Source organism: Garra rufa, chromosome 1 (genome assembly GCF_049309525.1).
Source record: "Garra rufa chromosome 1, GarRuf1.0, whole genome shotgun sequence".
In the NCBI taxonomy this organism is placed as follows: Eukaryota; Metazoa; Chordata; class Actinopteri; order Cypriniformes; family Cyprinidae; genus Garra; species Garra rufa.
In genome coordinates this window covers 22,919,846-22,936,976 of record NC_133361.1, presented here as the reverse complement: position 1 = coordinate 22,936,976, position 17,131 = coordinate 22,919,846, and the positions used below count along the sequence as shown (strand labels likewise).

The 17,131-nt window shown below is 33.2% G+C and overlaps 2 protein-coding genes across 2 annotated transcripts in view; both read right to left on the bottom strand.

The window, feature by feature from the left end:
• Positions 1-264: 264 nt before the first annotated feature.
• On the bottom strand, positions 265-15,724 carry LOC141332433 (uncharacterized). The gene is made up of 12 exons (XM_073837570.1): positions 15,602-15,724; positions 11,546-12,581; positions 10,162-10,283; positions 9,771-9,939; positions 5,070-5,173; positions 4,838-4,954; positions 4,653-4,754; positions 4,447-4,563; positions 4,194-4,267; positions 1,042-1,104; positions 850-912; positions 265-404 (listed from the first exon to the last, which is right to left on the bottom strand). The coding sequence occupies exons 1-12, from the start codon at positions 15,704-15,706 to the stop codon at positions 332-334; spliced, it is 2,145 nt and encodes a 714-aa protein (XP_073693671.1). The 5' UTR covers positions 15,707-15,724; the 3' UTR covers positions 265-331.
• Positions 15,725-16,005: 281 nt separating this feature from the next.
• LOC141297148 (uncharacterized) overlaps positions 16,006-17,131 on the bottom strand; it is a 27,405-nt gene continuing 26,279 nt past the window's right edge. The window contains exon 6 of the mRNA XM_073827653.1: positions 16,006-16,043. Coding sequence (XP_073683754.1) covers positions 16,006-16,043 — 38 coding nt within the window. The remainder of the gene's footprint in view (positions 16,044-17,131) is intronic.

The window sequence follows — 17,131 nt, the reverse complement described above, 5'->3', positions numbered from 1 at the left end:
GGAAAAACTATGCATTAAGAGCCGGGGGTGAAAACTTTTGAACAAAATGGAGATGTGTAAATTTTTTCTAAATAAACAATAACATGCATTTTGTATGATCCCTCTTATTTTGAAAAAAAAAAAAATAATAATTCACATTTTGCAGATTCTGAAAGGGGGTGCAAACTTTTGACCTTAATTGTATGCGGTCTGTAATAGAATAATGGGAAGAACTAGATATCAATGACATTTAATAGTCATAATTTGATGAGATGGCTAGCAGGGGAGTATTTTTAGAAGTATGATTAGCACAATATTATTTTTCCTATACAGTTGATAACTGTATATGAGGTCAACCCAGTGAATGCTGTTTCTTCAACCTCTCAGAATGCTGAACTCTCTCTTCTGGAGTTTTCTTGTAACTCCTGAAAGACATAAAACAATTGTATTATGTTTTCCATTAAGACATTGCATTTAAAGTTGATTTATCATGTAAAACTAAAAATTCAAATAATTCAATGTAAACTTAGTTCAAAACGTGTTTGAGGTTCTGCAAATGCATAATGCATTCCATACCAGGTTTCTTTTCAACACGGTGATTATTTGCAACATAATACAGTGATATTTTGATCACACTTCAGTTGACTAAATGACTACACGAGATCCTGCCAAATGCATTTACAAATAAACGCAGCCAATTTTAAATGTCAGGTGACTCTCCTGGCAGGCTTCGTGGCATTTCCAGTATTGTAAGCGTCCACCACAGCCTGAATTGAATTTCAAATTCCATCAACAGCGGCGTAAAAGAAAATGGAAATGGCAGGAGCAGGAGATTGCGTGATCAAAGACAGGAAAATGTGAAGAACTGACCCACGGCGTAGGAGCTGCTGGCCTGAAACGGGAGCGTTCTGGCCCTGACTGGGCTGCAGGATCCTTCAACACAACACAGACACAAGGAATACTGTTGGTAATATGATGCAAAGGGAGTATTGAATGTGTAAAGAGGCTGCTTTGCTTCTGTGAAGTGATTTCTTGCATGTCTTGGAGTGTTTTTGTGTTCACCTTTTTGTAGGAGGACTCTTGTTTTTCTGAGCTTTTCTGGTCTGACCTGGAGATTCACCAACCCTGATGAGAAACATTTTGGAGTGGATTACTAAGCTTATAAATCAATAGCAATTTAGTGTAGTATTAATAAAAAGTATATTATATATTATTTATATTTTATATACAGTGCCCTCCACTAATATTGGCACCCTTAGTAAAAATGAGCAAAGGTGACTGTGAAAATAAATCTGCATTGTTTATCCTTTAGATCTTTCATTTGAAAAATTCACAAAATTCTAACCTTTCATTGAAGTAAAACGATGGAAAATGGGGGAGATATCTCATTATGAAATAAATGTTTTTCTCTAGTTCATGTTGGCCACAATTATTGGCACCCCTAAAAATTTGTCTAAGTAAAATATCTCTAAAGTATATTCCCGTTAATATTACAAAAATTTTTTTAGCACACCAGGGTGGCTAGGAGTATAAAATTGTCCAGTTATGACTTTCTGTTCCACAGGATTATAAATATGAGGAACACAAAAGAACACTTAATCATCCATCACAAGAAGTAAAACCAAAGAATGTAGTTCTGATGTGCAGAACAAGTTTGTTGAGCTTCACAAAATAGAAAGTGGCTTTACGAAAAGAGCTAAAGCATTGAAAATGCCCATTCCCACCATCAGGGCAATAATTAAGAAGTTCCAGTCAACTAAAGATGTTACAAATCTGCCTAGAAGAGGATGTGTGTCTATATCATCCTAATGCACGATAAGGAGGAGAGTTTGAGTGGCCATGACTCTCCAAGGATCACAGTTGGAGAATTGCAGAGAATTGTTGAGTCTTGGGGTCAGAAAGCCTAAAATAAAATGATCAAACAGCCCCTACATCACCACATGTTGTTCCCAGAGGGTTTAAAAAAAAATCCTCCTGGCTCACCCAAAAACAAACTCCAGCATATTCACTTGTCAGACATGATTGGAACTTCAAACAGCACTGGCTTCTATGGTCAGATGAAACTAAAAATGAGCTTTTTGGCAGCTAATCCTCTGATGGTTTTGGTGCAGACAGGGATAAAAAAGTACCCCATGCCCACGGTTAAAAATACTGCTGGGTCTTTAATTTTGTGGACCTATTTTTCTGCCAGAGGTCCTGGACATCTTGTTTAGATACATGGCTTCATGGATTCTATCAAATACCAGCAGATAAAAAATCAAAACCTGACCTCTGTTAGAAATCTTATAATGGGTCATGGTTGCATCTTCTTGCAGGACGATGATCCAAAACAAACATCAAAATCAACACAAAATTGTGTCACTGAGCACCGTGGCCATCCCAGTTCCCTGACCTGAACCCTGTATAGAAACAAGAGAAGCACCACCAACATGAAGTTGGGAAGAGAGAGAGATTCTGTTTGAAGGAATGGTCTCTGATCTCTTGTCAGGTATTCTCCAAACTCATTAGACATTGTTGGAGAAAACTCAGAACTGTTATCTTGGGAAAAGGACGTTGCAATAATTGGGTGCCAATAATAGTGGCCAACGTAAACAAGAGAAAACATTTATTTCATAATTAGATTTCACCCATAGGTTTGATTGTTTTACTTTAATGACAGGTTAGAATTTTGTGATTTTTTTTAATGAAAGATCAAAAGGATAAATTATGCAGATTTATTTTCACATCCACCTTTGCTCATATTTACCAAGGGTGCCAATATTAGTGGAGGGCACTGTACATATATATATATATATATATATATATTTTTTTTTTTTTAAAGAAAAACAAAAACACACACACTTGTAATTAATTGATTTGACAGCACTTACGCCATTTATATATTGGATACAATTAATCGTGATTAATCGATTTTGATAGCACTTGCATAACTTATTATGGATGCTACTTATCGTGATTAATTGATTTGACAGCACTTACAACATTTATTTAGCATCGCAATTAATCTATTTGACATCACCTACTTATTTTATTTTAAATGTGAATAATCACGATTAATTGCTTTGACAGCACTTACATAGTTTATTTGGGGATGTGATTAATCGAGATGGATCAATTTGAAAACAATTTATTTCGGATGTGAATAATCGTGGTTAATCGATTTGACAGCATTACAATTTATTTTGGAAGCGATTATTCACAATTAATCGATTTGACAGCTTTTAAATAATATATTTTGGAAGCGATTATTCATAATTAATCGATTTGGCAGCTTTTACATCATTTATTTTGGATGTTATTAATTGATTTGACAGCACTTGCATAATTTATTTGGGGATGCAATTAATCGTGATTAATCGATTTGACAGCACTTATATAATTTATTTTGGATGCGATTAATCGATTTGACAGCACTTGCATTATTTATTTGGAATGCAATTAATGGTGATTTAATCGAATTGACAGCACTTACACCATTTATATTGGATTAAAATTAATTGTGATTAATCAATTTCAACAGCACTAGCATAATTTATTAGGGATGTGATTAATCATGATTAATCGTGATTAATCAAGTTGACAGCACTTGAATAATTTATGGGGCATGCAAAAAATTGTGATTAATCGATTTGACAGCACTTCCATAACTTATTAGGGATGTGATTAATCGTGATTAATCGATTTGACAGCACTTGAATAACTTATGGGGCATGCAACAAATTGTGATTAATCGGTTTAACAGCACTTACATAATTTATTAGGGTTGTGATTAATTGATTGACAGCACTTACAACTAATGGCAATTAATCGATTTGACAGCACTTACATAATTTATTTGGGGATGTGATTAATCGAGATAAATCTATTCTAAAACAATTTATTTCAGATGTGATTAATCGTGGTTAATCGATTTAACAGCATTACATCATTTATTTGGTAAGCGATTAATTCATTTGACAGCACTTGCATAATTTATTTGGGATGCGATTAATCATGATTAATCAATCTGACAGCACTTACATTTATTTCGGAACCGATTAATCGATTTGACAGCACTTGCATAACTTATTATGGATGCTACTAATCATGATTAAACAATTTGTGTATTATTTTTTTTCGACCCTAGATACATGTCAAAAAAGTTATTACAATACAAAAAAAAGCATAAAACATGACTAATAAAACTCTAAATATTTTTAATTGTGTTCACTTACCTTTTCTTCCTATCAAGAGATTTCTGGGTAGCAGCAGACAAAATCACCTTGTCCTTGGGGCTTTTTGCTTTTTCCTGCATGCCAAATAAAATTGTTCTTGTGTTGGAAAAGAACACTGACTTGCACAGCTGTACATTCATATGGAAATGACTTTGTACTTTTCCAAAATAGGGAGGAAACAAACACTTCAAAAATGGCCGAGGATCAAAGCTGACCATGAAACCAAAACCCAGATCTAGATCCTGATAGTTACCATCTCTCTGAGTTTTCTTTCGGTGCGCAGCTCTCTGTCTTGTTGCAGGAGAGACAAACGCTCCTCTAGTGTCATTGTGAAGAAGATATCATGAATGTCAAACAAGGCTGCACGTAACTGGAAAAGAAATATACACAAAACATAAGGTTTTAGCTCCAGTTCTGATGCTGCACACACTGTTCTTTAAGTACCAAACCATTAGGGACCTGAGCTCTGACGCGTTCTTGCAAAGAGAGATCTTGCTCTGACAAGGAGCCGTTTCTCTGAGGAGCGTCAGTGCTGAATGAACCAATAAACTCTTGCGTGTCCTGAGGAGATACACATGTATAAGCATGATCAAACATGTTAGACTTTACTTAGCATGTATGTGAACTCTATATTGCGTTCTCACTTGTATGGTTTGACGCAGGTGTTTGACTTTCTCTGTTTTCAGCAGTCGCCTGATCAGGAAGCCCTTTACGATTGCAGTGAGGTGACACAGCGCCCTCTGCTGCTCCGCTGTTACAACCTGCGTGACATCGGGACCAGTTTATAAACTTGAGAGCCTAATAAATTTGATTTTATTTTATTGAAGCTTATTTTACAGAGACTAATTTACAGTTGTAAAGCACATTAAAATCAACCTGGCTCAGCCTGTTTCTCTTTCCAGTGCAGTGATTTAGGCCTCTCATATAAATGGGAGTCTGTAAGGAAGGTGGTGCCACATCTAAACAGCTTGAAGGGAAACCTAAAAGGTAAAAAATACAGACAGATATGCATATATATCATAGTCCATGTGGCATTATAGTAAGAGAACCAAAAATGGCAATTGCATCATCATTTATTCTTGTTGCATTATTTATACACTACCAGTCAAAGTTTTTTGAACAGTAATATTTATTTGATCCAAAATACAGCAAAAACGGTAATTTTGTAAAATATTTCTACTATTTAAAATAACTGCTTTTTATTTAAATATATTTTAAAATGTGATTTATTCATGTGATCAAAAAGCATCATTACTCCAGTCTTCAGTGTCACATGATCTTTCTGAAATCATTCTAATATGCTGATTTGCTGTCAATATTATCAATATGTAAAATAGGTGAGTAAATTATTTTCACAATTCTTTGATGAATAGAAAGATCCGGATATCAACATTTATCTAAAATGAAAAGCTTTTGTAACATACACTATACCATTCAAAAGCTTGGAATCAGTATTTTTATTTTTATTTTTTGGATCAAGTGATCAAAAGACATTTATAAAGTTACAAAAGATTTCTATTTCAGATAAATGCTGTTCTTCAGAACTTTCTATTTATCAAACAAACCTGAAAAATTCTACTCAGATGTTTTCAACATAATAATAAATGTATTTATTTTTTGTAATTTAATTACATAATTTATTTTGGATGCGATTAATCAAGATTAATCAATTTGACAGCACATACATAATTTACTTGGGATTTTATTAATCATGATTAATCAATTTGACAGAACTTACATAATTTATTTTGGATACGATTAATCAAGATTAATCAATTTGACAGAACTTAATTTATTTTGGATGCGATTAATCATGATTAATCAATTTGACAGCACTTACATAATTTATTTTGGATACGATTAATCAAGATTAATCAATTTGACAGAACTTACATAATTTATTTTGGATGCGATTAATCATGATTAATCAATTTGACAGCACTTACATAATTTATTTTGGATGCGATTAATCATGATTAATCAATTTGACAGAACTTACATAATTTATTTTGGATACGATTAATCAAGATTAATCAATTTGACAGAACTTACATAATTTATTTTGGATACGATTAATCAAGATTAATCAATTTGACAGAACTTACATAATTTATTTTGGATGCGATTAATCAAGATTAATCAATTTGACAGCACATACATAATTTACTTGGGATTTTATTAATCATGATTAATCAATTTGACAGAACTTACATAATTTATTTTGGATACGATTAATCAAGATTAATCAATTTGACAGAACTTAATTTATTTTGGATGCGATTAATCATGATTAATCAATTTGACAGCACTTACATAATTTATTTTGGATACGATTAATCAAGATTAATCAATTTGACAGAACTTACATAATTTATTTTGGATGCGATTAATCATGATTAATCAATTTGACAGCACTTACATAATTTATTTTGGATGCGATTAATCATGATTAATCAATTTGACAGTACTCACATAATTTATTTTGGATACGATTAATCACGCTTAAAAGATATGACAGCACATACATAATTTACTTGGGATTTGATTAATCATGATTAATCGATTTGACAGCACTTACATAATTTATTAGGGATGTGATTCATTGTGATTAATCGATTTGACAGTACTCACATAATTTATTTTGGATGCGATTAATCACGCTTAAAAGATTTGACAGCACATACATAATTTACTTGGGATTTTATTAATCATGATTAATCAATTTGACAGAACTTACATAATTTATTTTGGATACGATTAATCAAGATTAATCAATTTGACAGAACTTAATTTATTTTGGATGCGATTAATCATGATTAATCAATTTGACAGCACTTACATAATTTATTTTGGATACGATTAATCAAGATTAATCAATTTGACAGAACTTACATAATTTATTTTGGATGCGATTAATCATGATTAATCAATTTGACAGTACTCACATAATTTATTTTGGATACGATTAATCACGCTTAAAAGATATGACAGCACATACATAATTTACTTGGGATTTGATTAATCATGATTAATCGATTTGACAGCACTTACATAATTTATTAGGGATGTGATTCATTGTGATTAATCGATTTGACAGTACTCACATAATTTATTTTGGATGCGATTAATCACGCTTAAAAGATTTGACAGCACATACATAATTTACTTGGGATTTTATTAATCATGATTAATCAATTTAACAGAACTTACATAATTTATTTTGGATACGATTAATCAAGATTAATCAATTTGACAGCACATATATAATTTACTTGGGATTTGATTAATCAAGATTAATCGATTTGACAGCACTTACATAATTTATTAGGGATGTGATTTATTGTGATTAATCGATTTGACAGTACTCACATAATTTATTTTGGATGCGATTAATCACGCTTAAAAGATTTGACAGCACATACATAATTTACTTGGGATTTTATTAATCATGATTAATCAATTTAACAGAACTTACATAATTTATTTTGGATACGATTAATCAAGATTAATCAATTTGACAGCACATATATAATTTACTTGGGATTTGATTAATCAAGATTAATCGATTTGACAGCACTTACATAATTTATTAGGGATGTGATTTATTGTGATTAATCGATTTGACAGTACTCACATAATTTATTTTGGATGCGATTAATCATGATTAATCAATTTGACAGTACTCACATAATTTATTTTGGATGCGATTAATCACGCTTAAAAGATATGACAGCACATACATAATTTATTTGGGATTTTATTAATCATGATTAATCGATTTAACAGAACTTACATAATTTATTTTGGATGCGATTAATCAAGATTAATCAGTTTGACAGCACATACATAATTTACTTGGGATTTTATTAATCAAGATTAATCGATTTGACAGCACTTACATAATTTACTTGGGATTTTATTAATCATGATTAATCGATTTGACAGCACTTACATAATTTATTAGGGATGTGATTTATTGTGATTAATCGATTTGACAGTACTTACATAATTTATTTTGGATGCGATTAATCACGCTTAAAAGATATGACAGCACATACATAATTTACTTGGGATTTTATTAATCATGATTAATCGATTTAACAGAACTTACATAATTTATTTTGGATGCGATTAATCAAGATTAATCAATTTGATAGCACTTACATAATTTACTTGGGATTTTATTAATCATGATTAATCGATTTGACAGAACTTACATAATTTATTTTGGATGCGATTAATCAAGATTAATCAATTTGACAGCACTTACATAATTTACTTGGGATTTTATTAATCATGATTAATCGATTTGACAGAACTTACATAATTTATTTTGGATATGATTAATCAAGATTAATCAATTTGACAGCACTTACATAATTTATTTTGGATGCGATTAATCAAGATTAATCAATTTGACAGAACTTACATAATTTATTTTGGATGCGATTAATCATGATTAATCAATTTGACAGCACTTACATAATTTATTTTGGATACGATTAATCACACTTAAAAGATATGACAGTATATACATAATTTACTTGGGATTTGATTAATCATGATTAATCGATTTGACAGCACTTACATAATTTATTAGGGATGTGATTTATTGTGATTAATCGATTTGACAGTACTTACATAATTTATTTTGGATACGATTAATCAAGATTAATCAATTTGACAGCACTTACATAATTTACTTGGGATTTTATTAATCATGATTAATCGATTTGACAGCACTTACATAATTTATTAGGGATGTGATTTATTGTGATTAATCGATTTGACAGTACTTACAAGATTTATTTAAGATGTGATTAATTGATTTGACAGCACTTACATCATTTAAAATGTAATCAATCGTTTGACAGCACTTGCATAAATTTGACAGCATTCACATAATTTATTTGAGATGTGATTAATTGTATTAAATCGATTTACCAGAACTTACATTATTTATTTCAGAAGCAATTAACTACAATCGATTTGACAGCACTTGCATCAATTATTTGGGATGTGATTAATCGTGAATTAATCGATTTGACAGCACATTTTTGGGAGAGGGGGGATTATAGAAAAAAAATAATACTTTAATTTAGCAAGGATGCTTTAAAATGTTACAAAAGATTTCTATTTCAGATTAATGCTGTTCTTCTGAACTTTCTATTCATCAAACAAACCTGAAACATTTCTACTCAGCTGTTTTCAACATAATACTAATAATAATTGTACTAGAATGATTTCTGAAGGATCATGTGACACTGAAGACTGGAGTAATGATGCTAAAAATTCAGCTTTGAAATCACAGGAATAAATAACCTTTTAAAATATATTAAAATAGAACACCATTATTTTAAATAGTGAAAATCTTTCAAAATGTAACTGTTTTTGCTGTACTTTCAAAAAACATGCAGGCTTGATGAGCAGAAGAGACATTAAAAATCTTTTGACTGGTAGTGTATACTAACATATTTAACATATTTTCTATCTATAAATCAACTAAATGTCCATTGAAACACATAGTGGTAGCAAATTGAAGACATTAATCACAGGCTAAAATAATTAAAATAATACCAATGGTTGGCACAGGGTGTCTTGGTGACCTGTCTCCTGGACTTAAAGGGCACATGGGGCTCAATATAGGGTAACATTCACTAGCCATGCTTATTTCACACCCGTCCTCACTCACTACGGGACTTAGACCACCCTGACCCCTCAGTCTCCTGACCCGCTCCTCCGACTCCTGAATGACAAACAGACTAATGTCAGAATATATATCTATCTATATGTGTCATTCTAGTTGATGCAAAGCAGATGTGAGTGACCAGGTTAGGATGCCGTCTTAAAAGTTAGCTGCCTAGCTAGATAGTAAACATGTAGTAATAGATGTTTAAATACTATAATGTTCATTTTTACTTCACAAAGGTTTAGAACAAAGCCCATATCTGGACATGCCAGCGCTGACCTGACTGAGGAGCAGTTGTTCTCTCTCTTGTTCTGCCATCAGACACGACATCCGGAAAGCATAATCATCCTCTAGAGACCTCTGCATGTCTTCTAGAGCGTGGACTTGCCATTGCATCTCATCTTAGAAAAAGACATACACAATTGAGAGGATACTTCATCAAAGAATGCTAAAAATCTGATCATTATTCTCAAATTAGCATTCATAAATGGTTCTTTAAGGTAGTGTTGTGTAACTCTTCTTATCAAAAATCATTTGTAGCAATATTTAGTTCCTTTGGCTACAGTAAAAACAAAATGTATTCATTAGAAAATGGTAACAAAATATGTCAAAAACTCAAGAGAGTTGATAATGTCAGATAACTTTGATACAAAGGTATGTAACAAAACATGGTCAGGTCAAAGTGTCTGAATAATTTTTGGTCAAGAATTGTACTGGTAGTCCATTGTATGAATAATTTTTAGGTATAATATGTCACAGTTTACTTTATTTTGCTATCCTCACGTACATAAATGAACTACAGTGTCCTGCACCCACTAGTAAAAAATATCAAAAATTGTATCTGGTGTCGGAATAGTTTGTGGTTCGTGGTAGGGAAAAAAGTATTTTAAAGCTATTTTTCTTAAGTTTATTGTGGCAGCACTCAACAAAAAAGAATTATTGCTCATTTTAAGATTTGGTTTGAAAGATATTATTACTTTTATTCATAAAGCAGATAATAAATTGATCAAATGTGACAGTAAAAATATTTATAATGTAGCAAAAAGTTTCTCTTTCAAATAAATGTTGCTCTTTTGAACTTTCTATTTATTAAAACCTTTAAAAACACAGTTTCCACAAAATATTAATGCATTTTCTTGAACAGCAAATCAGCATATTAGAATGATTTCTGAAGAATCCTGTGACACAGAAGACTGGAGTAATGATGCTGAAAATGCAGCTTTGCATCACAGGAATAAATTACATTTTAAAATAAATTCAAATAAGAAAACAGTTATTTTAAATAGTAAAAATATTTCAAAGTTTTCTGTTTTTGCTGTACTTTGGATCAAATAAATGCAGACTTCTTTCAAAAATATTTGAAAATCTTACCAACCCCAGACTTTTGAATAATAGTGTGTACTGAATAGTCCATATTTCCAAACATATTTTAATAATTTAGTTTTGCTTTTGTACAATGACCTCATAAATGCTACTCACATCATTTTCTAAAAATTTTTTAGAAAGTCAGTCAGTCCTTTGCAAGGGGATCGTCATATTCGGGGTTCCTTGACATTATGATGATGATTTAGTAAAGAACTAGAATTGAAAAGTTCTTTTCAGAACTTTAAAATGACTAAAACAAAAACTAATTTGAATCGTTACTAATTTGTTGTGTTCTTACCTGTTCTCCTTTCTTTCAACGCTGCATTAATAATACCGATTCTCTCTGTCTCGAAAGGTAGTTTGGCACGAGAAGGAGAGTCTGGGCTGATTCCAGACCCCATAAACGCTGCTACAGGACTGTCCCGTGTGAAAGTCTTGTTCATCGGTGAAGGAGGAGACAGTCGTGTGGGCGTTCTCGCAGTGACCCCTGCCATAAAGCGAGGCATTCTCTCCTGGCTCCTGTCTATGACCGGACTCTGATGACGTGAGGACAGATGGCTATCCAACGTGTGGCATCTTCTTCGAAACAGAGGGCTTGTGAGCTCAGGGTCCACTGGAGAGGTTTCCAATCGTCCCACAGTCTCGTTCAACCGGGAGAAATCATCATATTGACCCAAACTCATATTTTCCAATCCAAATAGCTTCCTTTCCTGCATCGCAGTTGTTTTTATTTCTTGTGGCCTCGCATGAGTTGCAATGCTTGGTTGGTTGGGGTTTTCAGGGAAAGAGAAAAAGATGCTGCCAGCAGAAATGGGACGAGGACGTCCGCGGTGGGGTCTGGCACTTAAACTAGAATTTAGACCTGATTCTGGACTTATTAGGTTACTAGGGGAGGTTTGGTTTGGGGAAGGAATATAAAAGGATAAACCAGATGGAGTCCCATCCAAACAACTGCCGTTTTCTTTAACCGACGGGCTCTCAGAGAGTATCCTGCTTGGATCAACCATTATGTTAACCTTCGATCCCTGTTTACCTTGCTCTTTTTCGATAAATTCACGTGATTTCTTCAGCAGGTTCTGCAGACAAACTCCTTCTGTTTCAATTTCCTCTTGCATGTGTTTTTCTTCCGCAGATTTTCTTCTCATAACATCAGGCAGCTCAGCTGATGGGGTCACCGGTTGCTTATTACACAAAATATACGGGTCTGTGGCCCCAGTAGGTGTTAGTTTTGGAGTATCAGGTATTGTAAAACCATTCCTGTAGTCTGTTTTTGGAGATGGAGAAGGAGACAGGCACTGCTCTGAAGGCTTTGGCACGTCCAATATTTTTGGAGTCTATAATACAAGTGCAACAAGATATGAGAGTATTGTTATATTATATATAAAGATATACAAAGTTCAAAAGTTCAAAATATATGTATATTTTTGGGGGCCTTATGCTCACCTCATTATGCATTTCTTTGATCAAATACAGTGAAAACAGTAGTGTGCACACTTCACCAAAGTACAAAAGCTGTCACATGGGTGATACCTTTTTGTACCTACAGTCAAGCCCGAAATTATTCATACCCCTGGCAAATTCTGATTTAAAGTTACTTTTATTCAACCAGCAATTTTTTTTTTTTTTTTGACCGGAAATGACACACGCTTCTCCCAAAAGATAATAAGATGATGTACAAGAGGCATCATTGTGGAAAAAAAAAATATTTCTCAGCTTTTATTTACATTTGAACAAAAAAGTGGCATGTCCAAAATTATTCATACCCTTTGTAAACTGTCACAATCTATGGGAAAATCCAAAGTTCTATTCCATTCCAAATAGTCCAAGCTGTTCTAAAGCATCCTAATTACCCTGATTCATTGGGAACAGCTGTTTTAATCAACTCAACAGGTGAAAAACAGAAGCTCTCTGCTGTTGGTTTGTGGACAGTCATGGCTAAGACAAAGGAGCTCACTGAGGACCTGCGGCTGCGCATTGTGGCTGCTCACAAGTCAGGAAAGGGCTATAAGACCATATCTAAATGTTTTGAAGTTCCAGTGGCTACAGTGCAAAGTATTATTCAAAAATACAAGACGTTTGCACTGTGAAATAGTGACACATGTACTGGCCAGGAGGATAGCGAGAGAAGTAAAAAAGAATCCAAGGATCAAAACCAAGGCCATCCTGATGAATCTGGGCTCTGCTGGTGGCAACATCTCAAGGCAGACAGTCCACAGACACTGTACACTGCTGGGTTCCACGGACGAAGACCTAGGAGGACACCACTTCTCCAGATAAGGCACACAAAAGCCCGTTTGGCCTTTGCAAATGCTCATCTGGACAAAGAAGAAGACTTCTGGTCTTCTGTTTTATGGTCAGATGAAACAAACTGAATTCTTTGGCCACAATGATGTAGCCTCCATTTGGCATAAAAAAAGGAGAAGCCTTCAACCCTAAGAACACCATCCCCACTGTCAAACGTGGTGGGAACCTAATGTTTTGGAGGGTTTTTTCAGCCGGTGGACCAGGAAACCTAATCACAGTAAACGGCACCATGAAAAAGGAGCAATACATCAAAATTCTCAACAACAACATCAGGCAGTCTGCAGAGAAACTTGGCCTTGGGCACCAGTGGACATTTCAGCACGACAACGACCCAAAACACACAGCAAAAGTGGTGAAGAAATGGTTAACAGACAAAACATTAACGTTTTGCAGTGGCCCAGCCAGAGTCCTGACTTAAATCCAATTAAGAATCTGTGGAGGGAGCTAAAGATCAGGGTGATGGCAAGGAGACCCTCCAACCTGAAAGAGTTGGAGCTCATCGCTAAAGATGAATGAGCAAAAATACCAGAGGGAGACATGCAAAAAAGCTGGTCAGCAATTATAGGAAGCGTTTGATTGCAAAAGCTAAAAAAAAGGCTTTTCTATTGATTATTGAGAAGGGTATGAATCTTTTTGGAGATGCCATGGACATGCTTTTTGTTCAAATGTAAATAAAAGATGAGTAATATTTTTTCGTCTTATTGTCTTTTGGGAGAAGTCTGTGTCACTTCCGGTCAAAAAAAAAAAACTTGCTGGTTGAATAAAAGTAACTTTAAGTCAGAATTTGCCAAGGGTATGAATAATTTCGGGTTTGACTGTATGTACATATTAAACTTTATGTAAAAAAAATGTGTCCCTTATTTTCATGTCACTACCAAAACAGTGTATGTTTTAGTCCATTGACTGATACTGAGTTAACTACACCCTTACATTTATCATCAGGAAATATTTATGTGTCACTCTCTCTCTCTCATAGCTACAAGGTGTGAGTAGATCTATCATTTTAAAGTGAATGTGTTCAAAAGTATGAAAAATCTGTGTTTAATTTTAAAGAATGTCACTACCGAACACCATTTCTTATAATTAAGCACACTTTTTTGTGAGTTATTCTATAACGTTTAGTTTTTATATGTGTACAACTGTTCAGAACTGTGCTAGCTAACCATGTGCTGATTAGCATCTTTGAGCTATAGCTTCAAAAGTATCTAAAATTGTTACTACCGAAACAGACACTACTGAAACATTTGGTAAAGTTTTTTGGGTGTTATCCCATAGAATTGTCACTACCGAAGCAGTCACGACCAAAACATGTCATCATTGTTTCGGTAGTGTCAAAGAGGAACACATAATCCTCCTATTTGGGGAAAATAAACTAAATTTTAATACAGTTATGCAATTTTTTTGGTATTTTAATATGCTTTAGTAGTGTTTTATTATGTGGGTCAAAATTCTGTAATGTGATGTAAAACCAAAGCAATACTGTCATTACCGAAAACGCAGTCACTAATAAAACATGGGATGTTTTGTCAAAAAAATAAAGTATACTGAATTATCAACTAAGATGTTATGATAGTGTTTGGTTTAATGTATATTCAAACTAATGAATTCCTAACTTTGAAATCAGTATGATCAACTTTTTGCCTTTTACAAAGAAAAATTGGATTCAAAATACAACAAATCTGATAAATTACACTTGAAATATTGTTAAAAATTTAATTGTTATTGATTTACCTCTGAAGACTTTTTAATAAAATAGAAAATTTTATTACAGGGAAGATGCAGCAAAAATGTTATTAAATTATATATTACTGTGTTTCAGTAGTGACAAATTTGGTGAAAGACAAATATTCCAAAACCTTCTGAAAATACAAAATAAGAATTAACTGCACAATTGCTAGAAATGTGTATCTTGGATATTATACAATTAGCATACATACAAAATTTGTGGGGAAAGACAAGATGTTCATCTTTTTGTCAAGATGTTTCAAACTCTGACTTTGGAACAATTCTGTAGAATGGCCCATAATTGAAGAAACATTAATTTCCTTACCTTATTGGTCCAAAGAATGGTCTGAATCTGATTGAGGAGGTTTTTGTTATAATGAATCTGTCTCTCGGCCTCCACTTGTGAAGCTCTTTTCCTGTATTCAACCATCTCCCTTCTTTGTTTCTCACTCAGCTGGAAACACACAATGCAAAATAAATAAATAAATAAATAAAAGAATATGCTCTGCTGATTTTGAATTTAAAATCAAACTTAAATATTATTATTATGATTAATAATATGTTCTTTTATATTTTTATTGTGCGAAGACTTTCTTTTGCATTGAAAGTTTATCATCACATAGAAAATAAATGGTCGAAAATAGAGGACTTGGAAAAAAAAGTTCTGCAGTCACACTTTGTATGCGTAGCATTAAACCTAACTTTATGAGAGATAATAAAAGCACACTCTCAGAAAAAAGGTACAAGGTTGTCACCAGGGTGGTACCCTGAGGAACAAAAGCTAAAAGGTACATCTTTCTACCTTATTTACCCCTAAATGGTATGTATTAGTACCTTAAAGGGATAGTTCACCCATAAATTACTCACCCTCATGTCGTTACAAACCTGTTCATCTTCGTAGGTTCATAAAATGAAGGATGAACCACTGATGTCACATGGACTATTTTAACAATGTCCTTACTACCTTTCTGGGCCTTGAACGTGTCAGTTGTGCTGCTGTCTACGCAGGGTCAAAAGCTCTCGGATTTCATCAAATATCTTAATTTGTGTTTCGAAGATGAACAAAGATCTTACGGATTTGGAAAGACATGAGGGTAAGTAATAGAGGGTTTTTTATGACAATCAATCAGAAATATTGCACTGAATGTAAACAACGCCACTGAACTGAGCGAAACTTGAATATTTTGCTGATTATTGCTGCTAAATGGTCAATTATTGTCATGTTTTGGACTGTACTAATTGCTCGGACCAGGAAAAAACATTTGGAGTACTATAGACTGACAAAGGTTATTAAAAATCAAGAAGAAGAGTGGAAAAAAAAAGTCTGAGGAACAAAAGCCATTTGTGGTTTGGCCAAACTGCACCAGGATTTCCAGGACAAGAATCTTGACAACATTCATGTTTGTTCTTATCATTTCCGATCAGAAAGGTGAAATATTAGACTAATAACTTAATAAATATTGCTCATAGTTGTCTTTACCACCTATTAAGAGGAGACACTGCAGGCAAAAACACTGTTTTTTCATGTACCTGTCAAGTTTAAGATTTGGGGCCTTTTGGTTTTTCACAGTGTTTTTTCAGACCAGTGGAAAAAAACATCCAAAAAATACCATTAAGTGTTTCTTTTATAGCACTTCATCTATTTGTGTCAATAGATTTCAATTACAAAACTTTTTTTTCTCCTACTTTGGCCACTCCAGTAGCACTTACACACACCATATTTTACATTTTTATTCTGGTCTATATCCTGAAGGTTTTTACAGAGCGATTTGTTCATATATAATTTGCTTGATTTTATACAACATTTTATTCCCAAAAAAACTAAAAAAACTGTAAAAAAAAAAAAAAAAATTAT